We start from the raw sequence: 21,085 nt of genomic DNA, 5'->3' as shown, positions 1-21,085 counted from the left end.
CAGTCAAAAACTGAGTGAAAATCTAAAAGCCAGCATTTTCTGAAAGGCATCAAGGAGTGCTTGGAATGTGCTGTGGGGTGCCTCGAGTCCCTAAAAAAGTTGAGAACTACTGGGTTACAGCCATAGGCAGCAGGGACCATCTAATCCCTCTCCCAGTGCCACCACTGCTGGCCCCTCCCTCCCTGCTGGAAAGAGCCTGGTGCTGCCCTCCAGCCTGCAGCAGCAGCCTGCCCTGCCCCACGCAGATCTGGGGGCACACGTCCCCCATGCTTCCTGGGATGTGTGCGGTGGCAGGAGCCGCCGTCCCCTCCCTGTGCCCTCTGGATGAGCTGTGGCTTTGTCCTGCGTCTTGCCCTGACTTGGGGTGGGTGCGGGGGTCCTGGGGCTTCTGTCCCCTCTGGCTTGGCGGCGCAGTTGAGGCTGGCTCCACTCTGGCCCCCCTGGCTGGTGTGGGGAGGCAGCTGGGGCTGATGCAGGCAGGGGGACAGCAGATTTGTTGGTGTGGGGGGTGCTGGGCAATGACCCCAGGCACAAGACAAGGGGCTGCTGTATGGGTGCAGCAGGCCCCAGCTCCAATCCTGGGCCCAGCTCCCCTCCCTCCCTGTTGGTTCCTACCCATCCCCACTCCTTTCCCCAACAGACTTTCCTACCTGAGGGGGCACAAACGCTCAGCTCCCCTGCCCCCAACTTTTTTTTTTTTTTTTTTTATCTGTGGGCTGCAAAATGCAGCCCACAGGCCAGATGCAGCCTGCCAGGCCATTCTATCCACCCCACGGGGCCCCTAAAAAGTGTAGAAAATGAATATTTATTTGCCCTTGGTTGCCTGTCATGTGGCCCTCCAATGGCTTACTGTAATTCAGTAAGTGGCCCTCTGCCCAAAATAACTGTCTACCCTTGGGTTAGAGGTATCTCTTGTGGAGGGAGAGTTAAGCAGTTCACATCTCACTTGATTTCTATTGTTGGCACTGCAGACAAAGCAAGCAGGATAAGAGGGAGCATAGTGCTAGTTAGATTGTTTGCACAGCAAATTGTATGGTAGAAAGAATGAAATACTTTCACAGTGTTCCTTATCTGCAGGGATCCTAGTTTTCTCTGATTTTAAAAAATTCAAAATTTTCTGATATTTCTTAAAATCAAATTAAGAAACCAAAATCTGCATTTTTTCATCATTGAAATGAAATGCCACTATATATAGGTATCAGTTGAACACAATATTTTACCAGTGTATCTACAATTTTTAAAGCTCTTTGGAAGCCTACCAATATCTCAATCAATCATTGTAATAAAAATATATAAAAGTATTGAAAATTTATTTTAAGTGTTTCATTTTGGCTTTTTTTTTTTTACTGTGGCAAATCAGAACTCCCCCTTCCCCTTTTTGTTCACCAGGATGTGGGTCCAGCTACAGCTGTTTTCCTCTGTTCCTTTTTGTGGTGCTGAGCCCTGAGATGCTGGTGCCCCTCGCTCCTGATGCACAGCTTTTTTGTTGAGTGTGTTGCAGTGAGAGGGGGAAAAAAAAGAGAAAAAGAGATGCATAAGAGAAAGAGGAGAGAGGGAACCTGACATGCATACAGAGAACCACGTGCACAAACACAGAGAACCAGAACACACCCAGAAAAGATGCCTGCATGCACATCCGGAACCAGACACGTGTGCGCACACAGACGTACAGAACCAGATGGAGGCAGACAAACGCACAGAACCAGATGTGTGGGCACATGGAGCCAGACTCCTGGGCCACTGGACAAAGTCTGACCCAACAATGCCTTGGTCCCACTAGAGCCCCTATGCTTCCCTGGGGAGCCAGTCCCTGGGCTGCTGCGCAGCTGGCTGAGGCCCCAGCCCTGAGCCTGCCCATCAGCCCAACTACCTGCCCACCCTGCACAGTTAAGTCTGGAAAAGGTGTGGTGCTCCTGGCAAGAGGCAGTGCCAGCCTCATCTTGGTGGGGGGTGGGGCCAGGGCTGGGCTCCGAGCAGTTGGGAGTCAGGCAGACTCAGCTGTAAGCCCTGCTGCAAGCAGCCTGGGCTCTGTGGTTATCAGCAGCTACCAGAGCCTGGTTTGGCTGCAGCCGGGAGGCTGTAAACAGCTGCTCCCGGCTCTGGCATCAGCTGCATACCGGTGGGTGCATGTGCACCTCGGAGCAGATGCTGGGGATGGGGCCTAAGGCAACACAGCCCTCCCACTGTCTGCTCTGAGGTGCCCATGCAGCTGGCGCCAGCATGGAGCTGATGCTGGGGCTGTTTGCAGCCCGGCACAGCTGTTCACAGCCCAGCACAGAGCCCAGGGTGGCTACAAACAGCTGCACTGGGCTCTGGAGCCCAGTCATCAGGTCTGTGCCAGCAGCGGGGGAGAGGCCAGGGTTGTGCTGCCTCAGGGCCCTCCCCCACTGTCTGTCTGTCTGCTCTGAGGTGGATGTGCACCTGCCAGTATGGAGCTGATGCTAGAGCCCAGAACAGCTGTTTGCAGCCTTCTGGCTGCAACTGGCCCAGGCTTTGGGTAGCTGCTGCCAACCACAGAGCTTGGGCAGCTTAAAGTAGGGCTTGCAGCTTCTCAGCTGCCTGCTGGGAGCAGCCCAGGTTTTGTGGCTGACAGCAGCTGCCTAGAGCGCAGGCTGGCCATGGCGTGCCAAGCAAAATGGCCTTGCGTGCCCTGCTCGGCGCACATGCCGGGGGTTGCTTACCCCGATCTATATTTTTGGCTGCTAGGTGTATCCATGGAAGGCACAGACACTGTACAAATTCTCCCAAAGTAGATTAGATGAGTACAGATAATTTGGTATTGGAGCATGTGTACATCAGTGTCAAGTAACAAATAAGGAAACTAAGCAGGCTCATGACTCTCACTTATGTCATTTCCTATTAATTTAAAAGCTGTTTCTGTTCAGAGCTCTGAAGCACTTTCATAACTGCAGCTGGCTTTTAACTTCAAATTTCTGTGTTTTATCAGTAATGACATGGCATCCTGATAACCAACTATTATTGCTTGTGCAAGTTTTATAAAGGTTTCAGTATTTCAAAAAGTGAGTATTTTAACATGGGAACTGATGCTAGAAAACTTGTTTTAAAAGCTCTTAATATGCCAAGTCATTAGGAGCTTTATTTATTAAATATTAACAAAATGCTTATTTGGGTTTTCTTAATGCATGTTCAGTCATCTATCCTATATATCTAAAAATATCATCATTTCCTTGGAAGCAAATACACAATACAAAAGCATTTAGTCGTGAGTTGAGTGGAATTAATTGCAATAATCTTGAAAATAGTAATGAATATTGTGTCTGCGGTGCTGAAATCTAGGCTTAAGGTCTATATTACAGATCTAAAAGATACACGCCTAAGTGACAAAATGGCTTGGTGGGGGTGGGGGAAAAGTCAGCAGTGCCTTAAGTTGTGCTGTTTATAAAAGTAAATAAATGCCTTGTTTCAAGAGTTCATTGTAGTCCTGGTAACGCTTCATATTTCAGCCCCCAGGCATTCCTTCTCATTGTGTATCCTAAAAGAATTATTCTGATGGAAAGATAAGAAATGGTTATTAGGTCACTCTACAACAGTACTGATCAAAATATTTTCAAAAGACAGAAGTCTCATTTTGTAGACTATTTTTATTTAAAGCTATTTTGCGAAAAGCTATTTTAAAATGGACATTCCAATGAACACAGTGATTTTTCTGTGAACTTCCTTGGGGTATCTTAGTTCTGTCAATTTCAGCTCCCTGAAACTTACAGTTCTAGGAAGTGTTTGCTTTGTATCTCTATTAAGAAGGACAGCCTGCCAGTGCTGTAGCTTTTCAGATTTCGGTATGGTAGCCAATAGGCCTGTACGAATAGGGAAGTATTGAATTCAGATTTGGCTGATTTTTTTTTTTTCAGAGGACAGTGATTCTATTCAGATCGCTGCCTTGAATTGATTCGGTGGAATTGGCTTCAGAAGATTTGGTGTTGATTTCAGTGATTTCGGATCAGCCAGGCAGCTGCAGGTTCTCCTGTGGCTCCTCCAGCTGTCAGTCTATCCCCAGGTTGGGGAAGCCATGGGAGAAGCCCCCATGGCTCCCTTGCCTGACTCCAGCCTCCCAGCTCTTAAAAGCCCTGCACTCACCAGCTGCAGTGGTGGTGATTTGGGGCCTCTTGGTGCTTGTGGCAGAGCCCCCTCGCACAGTGGGGGGCAGCAGGGATTGCCCCTCCTCCCCCCACTTGGCACCCGCGCAGCAGCTGCCCCATGGTGTGGGTGCTGCGCAGCTTGGCAGGGTGCTGTGTGCTGTGTGGGATCTGGAGATGCTGGGACTGAGTGCTGCCAGGCTCCGGCTGATGCGTGGAGCTGCCCCAGCTCCCAGGTAAATTGAATGGAGGGGGGGCTGGGGGAATGTTCAGGTCCCAGAACATTCCTCCCAGCTCCCCAGTCTCACCCCCCCAGCTCTTCCTGAAGGTATGACCCCCCCCCCCCGGATGATGTGGGATGACAGCAAGGTGTTGCTGCCAGCTCTGCTGAAACCCCATGTGCAGATTCAGGGGCTGTGCCCTCCCCACTCTTCCTCCAGAAAAGCTGGGGGAATGATCAGAGAGCTGGGGATCAAATCGGAAGCTCTGGGGCAGTGCACTGTGCCATGCTGCACCCATGCCATGGGGCATCTGCTGTGAAAGTGCTGGGGGGGGGGTGATCTCTGCTGCTCCCCACAGCCCTACACTGTGTGGGAGAGCTCTGCCATGAGTGTCCAGAGGCCCCAATAGCTGTTCCTGCAGCCTGCGAGTACAAGGCGTTTTTGGTATTGGTGTTTTTATTTCAAGTGCCAGGAGGCTGGGGATGGGCAGTGCAGCCATGGGGGCTTCTCATGTGGCTCCTCCAGCTGTGCCTGCCTGTACCTCTCACTCCAGGCAGCAGCAGGGCATAGCCCCTGCTCCCGGTGCTGCCGTGCCTGCATCAGGGCTGGGAGCAGGGCCTATGCTCTGCTGCTGCTTGCCAGCCATTCTGGGAGTGACTGGGGGCATGGGATGTAGGCATGGCAGTACTGGGAGCAGGAGGTATGCTCTGTTGCTGCTTGCCCCCCTCTGCCTGGAGCGAGCCTTGCCTGCATTCCACCAATCTGTCCCTCCCCCAACCCCAACAGATTTACAAGCTGGAGGCCTCTGACAGTTGCCTGTTTAGTTTATGGCCAAATCTCCAAATTGGCTTAATCTTTTCTGAATCGATTCAGATGCTTCTACTGGTCTCCTGATTTTTCAATTTGGATTTGGTCCCCAAATTGAGCCAAATCTCCTCCCAGTAGCCAGTCTGATTCTAAGCTTCACACAGCGCTAGTAGCCAACCCATCTATATTTATGCTGTATAGGGAGGAACTGCTAATGCAACAAGCAGTTGGAGAGAAATTAAAATCTTCTCTAATCCATCTGTAAGGATCCTGGGAAGGTTGGAATGAGCATCTCAAACTACAGTAATGCTATTGTTTATATTTATTGCTAACAGGGAAATAAAAAATAATCATGCACTCATTTACTTGGTTGAAATAGTACATTTTAACTAGCATTCATGTCTGTTCTTGCAGGTGGGTTTGCTTTTGTTTATGAAGCTCAAGATCTTGGGAGTGGCAAAGATTATGCTTTGAAGGTAACATTTGGTTTATATCATTCTAATGGTAGAAATATTTGCTTTATCACCTAATACATTGGTATGCAGCAAAATGTCAATTATTGGAAATCAAACATTTTTAATAACTTTATCCATTGCTCATTGGCCCAGTTGACTTTTATTGACTTTCTCTGCCGTGTAAATGAATATTTGAATATTATGATGAAGATGGTTAACAAGTGTGTTGGCACTTTATGGCAGTTTGCCTAGTTGTGATGGAGTTTCCTGAGCTGAGTGCTGTGAAATAGTCCTGGTAACTTGATAGGAAAAACGTATGATGATGTATCACTTGTCTGTATATAGTGGGCTATGATAGCACATAATGATGCTTCTAGAAGTCAGCTTTCTTTCACGATGGCTAATGCTGTATGGCAGTCCATTTCAGTTTGTAAATATTGTGACCTAAATTAGAAAAAGGCCATGTAAGGATTTTCTAGATGACTCTTTTGATGCTGTCCCTGTTTATCTACCTGGGTATCCTTCAGAAAAAAATTGAGACTGATACTGTACCTGAGGAAAATGATGAAGCACAGCTTGAAATTGTATGCATTTTCCCTTACTTTGCAACCTGCACAAGACCTGGAAGCTCTCCAAGAGAAACTGTTTGGACTTGGAGCTAGATCTGGCAAATGTAATGTAGTGATTAGGGCCAAGTTCCTCTGTATCAAGAGTAAGACTAAGTACTTAGGAGTAACATAGGTCAGGGCCTTGATATACAGCAAGTTTGGGCAGCTCCTGGAACTCTTAATACTTGGATTGCCTGTACTTTAACACCTTAAACTCATTTTAAGCGCACATTATGCAGCTCAAAGTTTTTTTTTTTTTTTGAGCCACTCCATTCTGATTCATCCAGCTTGTGTTACACTAAGGTGCAGCTATGCTAGGCTTGTGGCTGCCTGTGTTCTCTGTCCTGCAGAATAGGCAAGGAAGGGTTAAACTGCAGAGGTGGCAGTGGGGCTGCTGCTGCTCTAAGCCAGCCCAGCAGCAGCACAGACTAGGCAGGCACTTCAGCCCTTCCCTGCTTGCTCCCCTGAGACAGGTAGTGCAAGCAGCTTCAAGTAATGCCCTGGTGGTGAGGAGGCAGGGGGAGCCCCAGGGGTGGAGCAGAGAAACATAGTGGGGAACCCAGGAGGGCAGGGGAGAAACCTGGAATGTGAGTTGGGATTCTTAACTTTCAGTCCTCCAGGCCCATGTTGGCCTAAAGTGATTTTGCTCCAAGGTTGAGCTGGCACTAACTCATCAATAGGGACCTAGTGAAATGTTGTGATTTCCCGCTGCCGCCCAACAGAAACCATGGTTTTGGGCAGACTCTGTACTTCTAGTAGGCTCCTGGGTGGGGGTGGGGGGATTTCCAAAAATAAAAATAAAATTTTTGGCTCCCTCTGCATATCCTTGTGGCTACTGTCCTGGAGGTTAATGGAGCTTCTAGCATGGCAAAATGGCTGCTGCCCCCACCCCTCTCTGCTGATTGGCTGTAAAGGCTGTCTGTCATGGCACAGTTGTATGATGGACAGCCCTCACAGCCAATCAGCAGCAAGGGCCAGGGCTATATGACAGCTGTCAGCCAAATAGGTGGTCAGCAGTGGGACTACTGGGGCTCCTCTGTCAGTGAGGTGTAGGGGGCTCTCCACGCTCGGCCCATGAAGGGGGCTGCCAGCCCTGCTGTCTGCCCACAAAATTGGCCAGCAGCTGTGTTGTGTTCCCTACCCATCAACGTTACTGCAGCTCACAACATAAGATGCAACAAGGCCCTAACTCAAACAATAATGTAATGAGCACTTCAAGGTAAGGAAGCAAACTATGCTGCTTCGTATATTTGTTTATGGACAAGAGATTAAGTGGACAGGAAGAAGTCTGGTTCAGTGGGCTGGATAAGCAGTGCCCTGGCTGGGCAGGCAGTTTAGGGGACATGTCCTGGTTTTGACCTGGCTGGGGGAAGGCCACTAAGGGGGCATACCCTGGCCCCAACCTGGCTGGGGGGTGGTCCCACAAAGGGGATGTATGCTCAAGTCCAAACCAGCTGTCTAGGGGATGGGGACATGGCTCGGCCCAGACCTGGCTGTGCTGGAAGACGGTTGTGGCCTGGTTCCAATCTGCCCAATGAGGCTTGGGATTTTGGCAGCAGGGAGGGGGTGGTCATTGTTCCCTGCCACCAAATTTCTTGGTGTTTGGGGAGCCCCGTGGACCAGATTCAAAGGCTCCACAGGCTACACTTGACCCATGGGCCAGATCCTGAGCACCCTTGCAATAGACCAGGTGTTCCCAAACTGGTACATGTACCCCTGGGGATAAACGGGACATTTCTGTGGGGTATGCAGGAGAAATTGTGCAATGGAGGATTTATTTTTCATTATGATTGGCATTTAAGGGGTTAAAATATAAAACATGTGCTGGCAACTGGTAAATCTGGAAGGGGGTACACCATAAGAAAAAGTTTGGGAACCTCCACAGTAGGCCAAGTACGATCCTGCAGTGTTCAAAAGTTATGCTTGTGAAGAGAGGGTATGGATGAACCTAAAGACGGGTGACAAAAATGCTGCCACTTGTGTTAGTGGTAATGTTTCCAGTCTGCTGACCCAAGCCAGCCTTGACCATTGCTCACTGATCTCTAGTCTTCAGGGTTTTTTAGTAGTGGTTTATGTAGTGCACTATCCCTGCAATATTGCAAGTATCATTTGTTTCTTGTCCAATCCATTTACAGTGTTCTCTTTTTTTTTTTTTTTTTTTTTTTTTTTGTCAGAGACTGTTGTCCAATGAAGAAGAAAAGAACAAAGCCATCATCCAAGAAGTTTGTTTTATGGTATCCTTTTTAATGGGATAAATTTCAGTAATTTTAAAATATGACTAATATTAAAACGTCTTCAAGGATTAAAATGTCTACACTATAATTTTAGGTCTTTATGAACCATTTCTAAAAGATTGAAAAGAACTTTGAAAATATCAGTTTCTGGCTTTTCTTTAGAAAATTCCTGCTATTTTAATTTTGTTCCAAGGAAGTGGAATTTGCTGTAGGGTTTGAGTGCCAGTTTGCCTCTTTAAAAATCATTTTAGTATTTACATGGCTGCTTTTCTGTTTGCCATGTCTGGCAAGAATGAGAACTCTGGTTCTTAAAATAAGAATTGGGTTTCTAAGCATATTGAAAGATTCTTCCCCCCACCCCCCTTCGCAAAAGACTTCTGGAAATTGCCCTGACTATATCTGATTGACTATTAAGTCTAGCAGGAGCAGTTTACATTGTTCCTTTCCAGCCCTTCTATCTCCTTAGCAGCCCTGTGTGGCAGTGAGGCTGTAGCTCAGTGTCCATGCCAATTCTGCTCTGGGCTCTGTGACTGGAGTGATATAAATTCCAGAGTACAAGCAGACTCCAGCTAACTTTATGCAAATGGCTAAACAGCTGATAAATGCTGGTGTTTTTTACTTTACCAATCCAGAGCTTAAACCTGAGTTGTGAGCAACAAGATAAAAGTTCTTGTCTCTGATATCTCTGCTACTCTGCTCCTTTTTTTTTTTATTTATAATTATTTAAGTATAGGTTAACCTCTTAGCAACTTTATCTTGGCATCAGTTTAAGTTGGAGTACAAAAAAAAAAAAAGAAAAGATGCAAGTTTCAAACTGGTTTTTAAAACACTACTTGCCTCTGTTTACTACTCCTCTAGCTATGACATACTGGAAATACTTTTGCCAAGAGTGGCAGAATAGTCTCAAGGTTAGCCTTCTGTGGCCCATCTGCATTTAGGCACATGCATTAAAGAATAGATTATAGATTGAATGTTGCTTCTTGCCTGAACAGTAACAGTGACTAAACTAAAATGCTGTGATGTATGGAATGAAAAACAGTGGTTTGTTAAATTACTCCACTGAAATTCTATAATCCCCATCTTGTCCTTCTCAAGTTTCATAATTGATTTTGGTCTCTTAAACTACTTCCTTCCCCCACTCTCATCCCTTTGCCAATACTTACAGCTCCTAACACCTATGGACTAGTTTTAGACCACATCTGCCCAGTACTGGTTACTGTACAAGCACAAAAAGGCAGATTGCAAACTCCGCAATGGGGCTAAATAATATGTTTGCTTTTGGCCTTGTGCTCTACCTGAACCTTAAGCCTTTTTAAAAAAAAAAAATTTGAACTGATTTATCTCATTAAGCATTTGTTTATAGTTGTAGCTTCACTTGTGGGTCAAATAAATAAATAACCAAAACAGCTCATAACTTCAGTTGTGAGCCTTTTTTCTACCTGGTAAAGGAAGTGGTGAAGGTGGGACCCTAACAGAATTGTGTATACACTGATTGTAAGACAGTTGGGCAAAATGATCCTCTTAATTACCCGGTAAGGCCACTTGTACACGTGATGGGGGTTTAGTCCCCTAAATAGAAATGGTCGGTTTCTAATTGCAGTGATTAAAAAAATAAAAAATAAAAACCACCACTTCAATTTAGGGGCTTCTGTCACCATTGCTGCCCAGGGGGTGCTGCTGCTGTGGATGGAAGGTCTGGGGTGCCCTGCAGCTCAGGGCATACTGGCAGCTTGTCCCCTGGCCATGGGAGAGGTGGGTGGGCTCCACAAGGGGTGGCGGGGTGGAGGATCGGACCCCTTGCCATGGGCTTGGGGAAGAGTTGGATCTGGTGGGTTCTGCCTGGTGAGCTGGGGCAGCACCCACACAGCTAGCACCCCTCCCCAAGAGGTGCTGAAGGGAAGGACTGCCCCACCCCACCCCACCCCTGCAGCTCAGGGGCTGTGTGGCCCAGTGGTAGCTCCTTCAGGCAGGCTTTGCTGGGGGAATGGGATGGGTGGGGAGGTGGCAAGGGGCCTGATTTATTTATTTATTTATTCCCCTCCCCCCGCAGAGCCTACCCACCTTTCCTGCATCTGGTAGTGGGAGGGGTGAGCTGTTGGTGGGCTCTGAGCTGTAGGGGGGGCCTGGACTTCCCCTCCATAGTGGTGCCCCCTGGGGCTACCCGGGCAGGTGGCTAGCTGGTGGGTGCTGCCCCAGCTCACACAGGCAGCATTCAGTCTGATCCAACTGTTCCCTGAGCCCAAGCTGGGGCAGCACCTGCCCACTAGCAACCTGCCTGGGTGGCTCCAGGGGACACTACCACCATGGAAGAAGGGCTTGGGGCCTGCCACCCCTCCGGGGCAGCCTGCCCCCCCCCAACCATAGGAGACATGGGCAAGCTACAGGGGCATGGGGGGGTGGGGGGATCAATCTGCTTCTCCTACAGCAGGGGTGGAAAGGGGCAAGCTATTGCAGGCTAGAACATTACAAATAGCTACATTGCAAAATAAACTACATGTGCATGTGGACGTGGCTTAGTTTGCATGGTAGCAACCTCATTTAAATTTGTAAAAAAACAAAAAAACCAAAACCAAAAACCTGCATGTGTACAGTAGGATGCAGTTAAACTGCAAAAATGGCCAGTTTTTTGTCACGTGTACAAGCACGCCCTAAACAAGGTAGTCTAACTTTTAACTTTAAATGCTTCATCTAATATGCTATACTTGTCAAGAGAAAAGCTGTATCTAAATTGGGATTTGGATCTGATTTCCCCCCACCCCCAGCCAATAGTCATAGTTTTTATTTATTTTTACTTTTGGTGACCTGCCTTTTTATCTCAACATCTGTTCAAATGAGATGCTGATTCATCTCTTTGCATTACATACAAATTACTTTGTCTTCATGTATGACCTAACATTTCAAATCCATGAAAGCTGCAAGCTGCTTGTGCCTGATTGCATGAAGGAGCTCTCTAACAAGTTTTTTCCTTCAACAAATTTTCCTCAGAAAAAGCTTTCAGGTCATCCCAACGTTGTCCAGTTCTGTTCTGCTGCATCTATAGGAAAAGAAGAATCGGATACTGGGCAGGCTGAATTTCTTCTGCTCACTGAGCTATGTAAAGGTAAAACTTCTATGTTTTTGAGTACTATGGATTATCCTAAGAACTTGTTCACTTATATTGTATATACCAAGTACTGAACAAAAAAATAGTGTGAAGCTTTAGTTTTCAAGGAACAGCAAAACAACACTTAATTTTGCCTGCAAACTCTGCTCGCAAAATGGTGGTGTAGAACAGACTCCAGTTAATGAAGGAGCAGTTCTTGCAAACTTCTTACTTTGAAGGCATTCATAGCTTTTTGACCTGTAAGAGCACTGAAGACCATCTTGTGTCTCTTTCCTGTAGGGGTAAGTGTTAAAAATCAGCCTGGAATTTATCTATATAAAATCTATTAAAATGTAGGGTTTAAAATGCGACTTAATAAACCTTTGTCACATTTACTCTCCTGATATTCTATATGGTAACTTTTCAGAACTTGAAATAGCTACATGCTAATATGAATTGGTTTTTCTCTTCTACAGGGCAGCTGGTAGACTTCTTAAAGAAAGCAGAATGCAAAGGGCTTATTTCATGTGATACTGTTCTGAAGATATTTTATCAGACCTGCAGAGCAGTGCAGCATATGCATAAACAAAAACCCCCTATTATTCATAGGGATTTAAAGGTACAGTATAGAATTTAAATAATTACTTTTTTCGAGTATAGTAGGAGCATGCCAGCTTGGGGTTATACATAATATGAAACATCTTGAAATGCAGCACATGCTATTTTGTCAAGAATACTGTTTGAGAATGAAGCCTTGCTTTATATGGCTTACTTCTTAGGCAGCATCTGTTGTTAATATTTTGTGCTAAAATACTTGTTGACATTTCCTGTTTAGACTACTAAAAGGCAGTTGAAACCTTGTGGTTTTTGCTTTTCTTCTCTGAAGTTAATTGGAGCTCTTTTTTACAGAGTTGGTGTATGTTCCTGAAATTTAATTCAGTTTATTTCTGGGGGTAAGCAGAGAATGGTGTTGGCATGTACCATATTCACTCAAATGTTGGGCAACTTCCCAATAATTAGATTCGATATATGGCACATTTTATAAATTTGTTATCATATTCCAGGTATAAAATCTAATTATTGGAGGTTTGCTTTGAATTTGTCCCCCTCCCACTACTATAGCAGGGAAGACCAATCTGGGAGAGATCAGGTGGCCCTTTTGCTCCCCTGCCAACTTCTGCTGTAACCCCCTTCTACCCCTTACAGTAAGACCCTGCTCTCCCTGGGCACATGGAAATAAGGCAAACGGAGTTGGAAATAAATTCCTGTAGTAATGTGCTAGTTCATGCAGAATTGATTTAATTTTACCTTTTTTTGAAATTGCTTCAAATTTTAGCACAGGCACTCCATAAACACACTCTTAAACAGCAGTTTTGTACCTACTTGCATCTAGTACAAACTATCCAACTATGCATGATATTAGTCCAAAGCCAAAAAGCTTATGATATAGTTGATTGGGCTGGGCCCCAGCAGAGTTAGTGTTTTAAGTCATGGTGAACCCCATAGCTCAGCACTGCTCTGTGTGGTATGTGCGGGTGCGCATGTGCACATACTCCTGATCACATTCCCCCCTCTCCAGGGAAAGGCCAGTGTTCATAACCATGGCAATCTGTAGTGTAAAAATCTTGTGAAGGTAACAGGATTTCTTTCTTTAAATTCATAAGCATTTATATCAGTGTTTCCTATAAATTTTTTTTTTCCTTCTTTCACGTGCGTGTGAAAGAGAATATCACATCCTCCTACTTGAACATGGAATGTGCTTTTCTTGGGAAGGAACAAACTGAACATCTGTTTGCAGTATAGGCTATGTGAAGCATCTTAACAGGCTATCAAAGGCTTTGATTTTTAGTGGTGCATCGCAGATTGCATGTCAGTACAATCTAGTTGACTTAAGTCATGCTGAGAGAAGAGCGTGGCCAGATCCAGGATTTTGGAAGGGAAAGTGTGGAAGCAGTGAACTGTGCTGCAAGGGCTGCTGTACCCAGGCTTGCAGCCTCCCCACAACAAGTGGAGGAGCAGCAGTGGTGGATTTAATCCTTTGAATCAGGTAAGCATCTTTTCTGCCCCTTCCCTTCTCTGTGCTCAATGGCACACTTCCTCCCCTCCAATTCTTCCCCTTCCCTGGCTGCTGCCCAGAAGAGCCAGGGGCTGGGGAGGCTCCAGAGCCAGTTCTGCCCAACTGCAGCTAGTCTGCATGTGGAGTCAGGTTTGGCAAAGACGGTGGTGGTGGCAGTGGGTGGATTTCCTTCCCCTGCACCTGTTCCTTGGCTATAATGGACCTGAGCAGGGAGGTGAGACCTGCCTGCTGCTGATACTGTCCCTGACTGAGCCTGCCTCTGCTTGGAGCTGGGCTGGAGCAGGTAAGAGCAGCTCTGGAGCCCCTGCCCCTGCACCCAGGACACTTGGAGAGTGCAGCAGCAGTTCGCAGGAAGGGAAGGGGCTGCTGAGCACAGAGAAGGGGAGATGGGGAATTTTTTTACTCGTTTTTGAGACTTATTCCTGGCTACTACTCCTGATGTATGGTAGACTTAAAGGGAGAGGGTGTCCAGGCTGTTGCAGAGCACCACTCCCTCCTCCTCTTCCCCCACCCTCTCAGTCCTCACAGAGAAAAAGATATGTTATTCAATCTGAGGTAAATTTTCCTGGTGCAAATTGTCTAGAGTAATTTTTGTACCGGTAGCTAAAACCTCAGTGTACAGAAGCTTGTGGAACATGAGGTAACAGAATAGGAAAGGTCTCTTCTAACAGTCAGCTTTAAAAGTGTTTTCAGCACCCACCCTTTTTGAATAACCCTTTTCACAAAATTGTTCTAGACTAAGTTGAAATGAATACTGTAATCTGATTAAAAGTCAGTCTGAGGGAAATGTCTCTGGCACAGATTCAGTCAGAGAGGGGGAAAAAGCTGGTTTCATGTTACTATAGCTGCAGAAGGGGATAGGACTTTTACATAGCCTGAGAGGGCAAGATCCTGATCTTTGCTGCAAGGGACAGTGACTTCATTATAGTGATGTGGGAAGGTGTGTTCCTTGATGATTTTGCTCATCTCCCTGCCTTTTCCACAAAGCTTTATTTAGATCAACAGAGGAGAAGACTCTTACCAGTATGCATATAGCTTCTGAGCCAAGTCATTTTATTGTTCTTTAGTTTAAACCCATATACAATGAAACTTGTCCAAGAGGAAATTGCAGCAGACTGGAAAAAGTTCTGGTTTAGACGGGTTTCTTTTTCATATGGGAAGCAGAGGCACCTGTTTTCCCTGGCTCTATGATGCCTTTCTGCTGGGCAGGCTCTCAAGAAACATTTGTCTCCTGCTTGGTATGGCTGATTTAGCAGGACTGGGGGGATGTTTATTAGGATGTTGGGGCCAGTGGCATTGCAGTTTTGCTGACTGCTGCGACCTGCTGCTTGCTACTTTGGCTGGGGACCAGGGCATCCATAGTGCTACCTAGACTGCTAGAGCACAGGAAAGAGGACCCCCTCACTCCCCAGTGGTTCTGCTTGCTACTTCCTTGCCTGCTAGAATGCCTGGGGATGGTCTCCATTGGGTAGCAAGGGTAAGGGGGCTCCCTGAAAAGTGGTAGCACTCCCTCATCCATTTACAACTTGAGTAGCAGTGGGAATAGGGCAACAGGACTGCCTCTTCCAATCCCTGCTGCTGCCTGCAAGTCTTTAAAGGCTATGCTGGAAGCTGTGGGAGTAAGAAGCTGCTGTTTGGTCCTGGGGCTGCTGGCATGCCCTTTAAATTTCCTGGCATGCTAATATTTTGAGACTGAGGAGGTGCTTCTTAGTCCAGCAAGCAGGAGCAGCTTTTTGGAGTGCCCTGCAGGAAGGACAGTGAAACCTGTTTAAGAAGTGGGGGTGGTGCTGCTGAAAACACTTTTACAGCTGATTGTTAGAGGAGACATTTCCCATTTTGCTACCTGTAAAAGCTGGAAGCCTGTCAAATTTCCTTTCTGTTTCAATGTTAATTTTTGGTTTATACTGGCTAAAAACACTTCATTCCGTTAGCCATGCCAGGACCACAGACATCTTTTGGCTTGAGTAGGTTTCCTGATTTAATGTTTTTTAATCTTAGACAAATTTATCTGTATGTTTTTGTTTTTCGCTTTTTTTTTTTAAATGTTGCTTTGCCTTTTAAGTGTAGCTTCTTCAGAGAAGACGATAATTTAAAAAAAAAAAAAAAGCAGGAATTTGAAGATACGGGGATGCCTAAACGCTTTAGTATATTGCAGCTTTTAGTAGGCTAAACTTTGCGCACTGTCTGTCAGTTGTTTCCTTCTTGTCAGAATGATTAGGTTCATTTTCTTTCCCTTTGAATCTTGTCAGTAGCTAATGGTTATGTGAAAATTCAAGAACTGTAATGAAGAACCAATTATGGAGTGCCTTGTAAATAGTCTTGTGGTTTTGATGCTTGAAGCCTATCTGAAACATACTTGCAACATCTCCAAAATTGGGGAGGGCAGTTGCTGCTCTGGAGTGTGCAGCAGCTATTGCATTGTTACATGTGCATGATCCCATTGCAATACAAGTGAGCTAAATGTGACCCTGTCTTGAACCTGGATGAAGGAGGGTTAAATTTTGAGTGATTTTATTTATTTATTTATTTATTTATTTTTGCTAGGATTGTATTGTTACAAGCCCAGCAAAGTTCTTGCAGGTGTGACAGTACAGCATATAACACCTTCTGCATGCTCTCAACAGGAGCAGCTCCCCATCCCATTTTGAAGCCTTTACAACAACTGTATGCTTATCCTTGCACTGAGTTAGTTTGTCCTTTGTCACATGGAGACAAATGAGTCAGTTTGTGGCTTAGGAAATAGTTTTCCTAATTAAATTTGAGTTTTTAAAATTTCCTTTGGATTTAGTTTTTAAAGGCATAGGACAAATCCCCTCCATTTGCCTGTTCTATGTAAATCTTCAGAAGATCCGGGCTACTTCGGTCATCCTTTTCCATGAGGTGGAGATCATTCATGATCCCACCTAAAGTATTCAAGATGGGGGCTGAACCAGAGGAATTATTCTGTTTGTTGTGGGGTTGGTGTTGTAGCAGGTTAAAGCAAGCAAGGTCTGTGTCTGGCTTTGAGTACTAAAGTTTTGGGATTATATTGCAACTGTAGAAATCCTTGTTTCAGATCCTTAAGGTATGCATTCCAGTTAGTGGGATCAAAGGAGATGTGGTTGTAACAGAGAACTTGACTGTAGATGATGGATTTAGCTGTTTGTTTAGGGTGAAAACTGGTGGAACGAAAGTAGCTGCAGTGACTGGTGGATTTCTGATGCACTTTTGGTGGTGATGATGTGGTCACTGCAGACTGTCACCATGGTATCTAGGAAGTTCGATGGTTGTGGGGGTGGAGTTGATAAAATCTTGTTGAAATTTCTCTAGAGATTCTTTCCCATGTCATCAATGTAACTTGGGTATATCAGGGGGTTGAGAGGGCAGCTGCTGAGGAAATGGGCTTCAAGGTCTATCATAAATATATTGGCATGTTGGGGAGCTATATGTATGCCCATGGCAATGTCTTCTGTGGATATAGGGAGTCCTCAAACCTGAAATTGTCCTTGCACAACTAAGCAGGAGAGTGCAGTGGAAAAAAGTGGTATCCTTGCTGGGGAATAATATTCTTAAGGCTTGTTTTATAATTCATCCTTATGGGGGGGAGGGGGGAGGATATTGGTGTGCAGAGATGTGACATCCATGGTAGCTAATATGATTGCTGGAAGCTTGTCAACTAACAAATGTGTCCATCAACAATATAAGAGCTATTAATGAGATGAGGGTTGTAGCTCAGGAATGCAACTTCCATCAGCCTACTTCTGTTGCATCAACAGATACAACTCCACATGGTACAAGATACAGTGATAAAGATGCTCATGCTTTGAGGCTAATTGCAATGCAGGAAGATGAGACTGTGGGAGATGTGCAACATTTAATATTTTGAATAAATATTTGTGGCACTTGCAGTTAGCATAGACTGCCCTTGAGGTTTTCTCTAGCTTTTAAGTGGTGCTGCTGATGAGACTAAATGTTAAATGCATTTTCTTTCGGGACAAGCAGTGAAAATTCCATTTCATGGCGCTCTAATTTTGTTTAGTCCAACTTTCTTCTAATATTATGTTTTGTGTGACTTTTTTTTTTGTAGTTCTTTGCCCAGGTATTTTGCACTGAATTCTGGAAAACCAACATTTTTAACTTTTACAAAATTGAATATAATTCAGGAAAAACTATATAACAATGAGTTACTTAGCTGGTTTTCATTAGTTTTTTATTCTCTGCTGTGCCTTAGATTTGGTCCTTAGGTCAGTCATGTATACTTGCACTGCGTTTAGGGTTCCTCTTCCACAAGATGAGGATGCCACCTACCATGCATTATTAAATTTTCAGATGCTTTGAGATCTTTGTTCCTGTAAGCACAAATGTTTCTTAAAGACTTGCCATTTAATCATTTTATGAATCTGTGCCCTTCTGAGGCATGTAATAGGCTTTTATAAATGTAACATCTTATCAATTTCCCTCCATTTGCAGGTGGAAAACTTGCTGATTAGTAACCAAGGAACAATTAAGCTGTGTGACTTTGGCAGTGCTACAACAGTAGCGTATTATCCTGACTACAGCTGGTCTGCACAAAAGAGAGCAGTAGTTGAAGAAGAGGTGAGAAACTTAACATGTAATTAGTTTTAAAATGTTGGTTTACTATTGCATGCTTGCTTTTGTCACTAAACCTGAGTAGATGTTTTATAATGGCTCTAAGACAACCAAAGGTCCTTTGGATTTCAAATTTGATTAAAACAACTCACTTGTTAGCTTAGGTTGTACCTACTGCTTTTTCCCCTGCCTGAAGAAAAATGTACTTTGTGCTTAAAAGCTAGTATAAGATCTCTACCCATACAGTGTCTGCTGTTCTAATGCAGAGAAATAAAAAAGTACGCAACTTTGAAGTTCTGATCTCTCATTAAAAGAGAGAAAGTATTAACTCATTTCCTGCTTGTATGTTAATTTACAATCTCTGAAAAAAGGCATAAAGTTATTTTGTACTGGAGTGATTTTTTTTACTACATCAGCTGCTAAACTAATGTAAGGCCCCTAACATTTGATTTGGGTGATTGTGTGAAAAGCAGTAAGGTCTGCTTCATAGACTTGACTGTGCTATGTTTCTGTACTCCCAGAACAGCTATAATTAGTGATAGTACTTTTCCCCACTTCTGTAAAATGTGTTTTTGTAACTTGTCTGATTTATAGCACATGGTTTACCAGGCTGACAGATTGTATCATTTTGCCTTGGGAGGGATGTACGATAAATCAACTGGAGCCATTTGGGTCATTAGAAGTACAAGATGAAGCTTAAAATCCACAGACTTATCAGTGGGCATTCAGGTTGACAGCATTAAATTCTTTATCTGGCCCTGAAAACAAGTGGAATGATCTTTCTTTATTTCCATTCCTCCCCCTCCTCCTTTGGAATTCAGGACTTAGAGCCACCTGCCAACTTTCTGAGAACAAATGTTTGTGCTCTGCAGTTGGCTAATGTTTCTTGCTTAAGGTAGTGACAAGAGGAACAAAGAGTCCCTTTTTCCAGGAGGGTTTTCAGGGTATGATTATGGGCTTATTTGGTCTACACTTACACCCTGTATAAAACACTTAGTGAATACTAAAGAGTGTCTTTTGAGACAAGTTATCCTGCTTTGTAATTGGAATAAGCTACTAAGTGTCCACACCAGGGGTTAGTACATAGTAACTAGTGCTCGGTAAATCCAGTGTCTACTAACTTCCCCAAGTAGATGAGTAAAAATGTGAATCCCAGAGTCTTTACACTGAGGTACAAAGGTCTTGTACCAATATTGTGAGATTCAAAGCAAAGGGTCCTAGGCTGGTAAATATTTACCAGACTCCCTTTAGAAGTTAAATGGACTCCCTTTCTTTGCATTCGTTTCAGCAAAATGTAATTTGAAAGCTATTTCCTTAGTTATAAAGTTCTACTGCACTATTTGAGGCTCTTCCTCAAGAAACTGTGTTTTGTGTTTGCAGATTACGAGGAACACAACTCCGATGTACAGGACTCCAGAAATGATCGACTTGTATTCAAACTTTCCAATTGGTGAAAAACAGGATATATGGGTAGGGACTTTCATTTACCGTCTGCTGGAGAGTGTATTTGAATAGTTGGTATATTTAGTCTCACATCATATTTGAATGTGTTAGTCACTGCTGTAATGTGAAGTGCAGACTGCAGCTTAATTGTTTGCATTATTCTAATATTATAGACGTGGTTGGCTTTATTTGAAGTCTGGCTGACAAACAGCCAATCAGAGTGTGAAGAAGCATTTGGACAGGAGGTGGTAAAGCGCTGCCATGATGGCGGGGACGTGGGGGATGGAGTGGGGGGGTGAGTTGGGTTGTGGGATGCTTGGAGTCCAGGCAGCTCATCCAGGGGCACGGAGGGGGAGGGCTCTGCCACTGTGTAGGCGGAGGCCTGGAGGAGCATATGCCCCCTGGATCTGTGTGCAGGGTAGAGGCGGGCTGCCGCTGGGGGCCTGGCTCTGTGCCCCAGTGTCCCAGGAGCAGTGTGATGCCACATGCTGACTGCACCACATCCTCTGCCTGCCCAGTGGCAGCAGGCACATAACGTTGTACCACTCTGAAGGCAGCAAGACACGGGGCCCAACCTGCAGTAGCATCCTACCTAAACCCCGCACTCGCATCAAGGAGGTCATCCATCCCTTGCCCCGCATCCCTGGACTTCAGCTACCTGGGCTCCAAGCATCCCATGCCCCCCACCCATTCCACTGCAACAGACTTACCTGCCTGGGGGGAAAGGATGGGGTTGCGTGCATGGGAGGAGGGGGGTGCGCACATGTGCTAAGCCCCTCCCCCTCCCCCCCCAGTAATGTTTTCTCCCTCCACTTATGCAGGAGGGTGAGGGGGAGTGAAGTGAATTGAGGGTTAAGAATATACCACAATGCCTACCTGCTTCTCTTTTTTAGCTTGATTTTGTCCTCTGGTCCAGCTGTGGCTGTTTAGTGGATGGGGTGAAAAGTGGTCTCAGAAGTAAATATATGCTGAACAATTGAAGTTTATCTAAAACCAACTTGGAGGAATCTATCTGACAGCATTAGCCTCAGGGAAACTTCCAGAGTTGTGATGCTGTAAGCACTCTGTGAGGAAAAAGTTCTTCTGCCCTGGGTTCAATATCTTGCATGGGCACTGCATGACATCATGGCCACAATGGCACTCCAATTCTAATGTGGCATGAATTTCAGATTTCTGCATGTTACATTCTCCTTTATGATGCTTCCCCTTCGTAGGTCAGCATGATGTAGCTGACCTGTGCAGGATAGAAACTTAAACACAGGATTTATTAGAACTGCTCTTGAATCCTAATTGAAACAGAGACTTGCCTGCCTGGCAACACTCAAGAGTTGACTATAATTAAAGAAGTAAATGTAAAGGAGTCACTGTGTCCATATGCTCTGCATTCAAGTGGGATTTAATTCAGTTTGGCTTAATACATCAAAATCAGGTCACTTTTTAGTTCTAAAACAAACTATCTGCACAAGAATTTAATGCAGACTAATTTGCTTTAAAA

The 21,085-nt window shown here is 45.0% G+C and overlaps 1 protein-coding gene across 3 annotated transcripts in view; it reads left to right on the top strand.

The window, feature by feature from the left end:
- The window catches only part of GAK (cyclin G associated kinase), a 124,463-nt gene that overhangs the window by 28,763 nt on the left and 74,615 nt on the right, over positions 1-21,085 (top strand). For 2 of the 3 annotated variants that reach the window (XM_090038964.1, XM_090038963.1), the window contains exons 2-7: positions 5,537-5,598; positions 8,360-8,419; positions 11,405-11,519; positions 11,978-12,120; positions 18,028-18,153; positions 19,528-19,617. In XM_090038964.1, the coding sequence (XP_089895090.1) occupies positions 5,537-5,598; positions 8,360-8,419; positions 11,405-11,519; positions 11,978-12,120; positions 18,028-18,153; positions 19,528-19,617 (596 nt within the window). The remainder of the gene's footprint in view (positions 1-5,536; positions 5,599-8,359; positions 8,420-11,404; positions 11,520-11,977; positions 12,121-18,027; positions 18,154-19,527; positions 19,618-21,085) is intronic. The other variant, XM_090038965.1, reaches the window with a different exon arrangement.

The sequence above is a fragment of the Crocodylus siamensis genome, chromosome 3 (genome assembly GCF_052110815.1).
Source record: "Crocodylus siamensis isolate JL-2025a chromosome 3, ASM5211081v1, whole genome shotgun sequence".
Lineage (NCBI taxonomy): Eukaryota > Metazoa > Chordata > Crocodylia > Crocodylidae > Crocodylus > Crocodylus siamensis.
The sequence above is the reverse complement of the archived record's forward strand: the minus strand, read 5'-3'. Positions and strand labels throughout refer to the sequence as shown.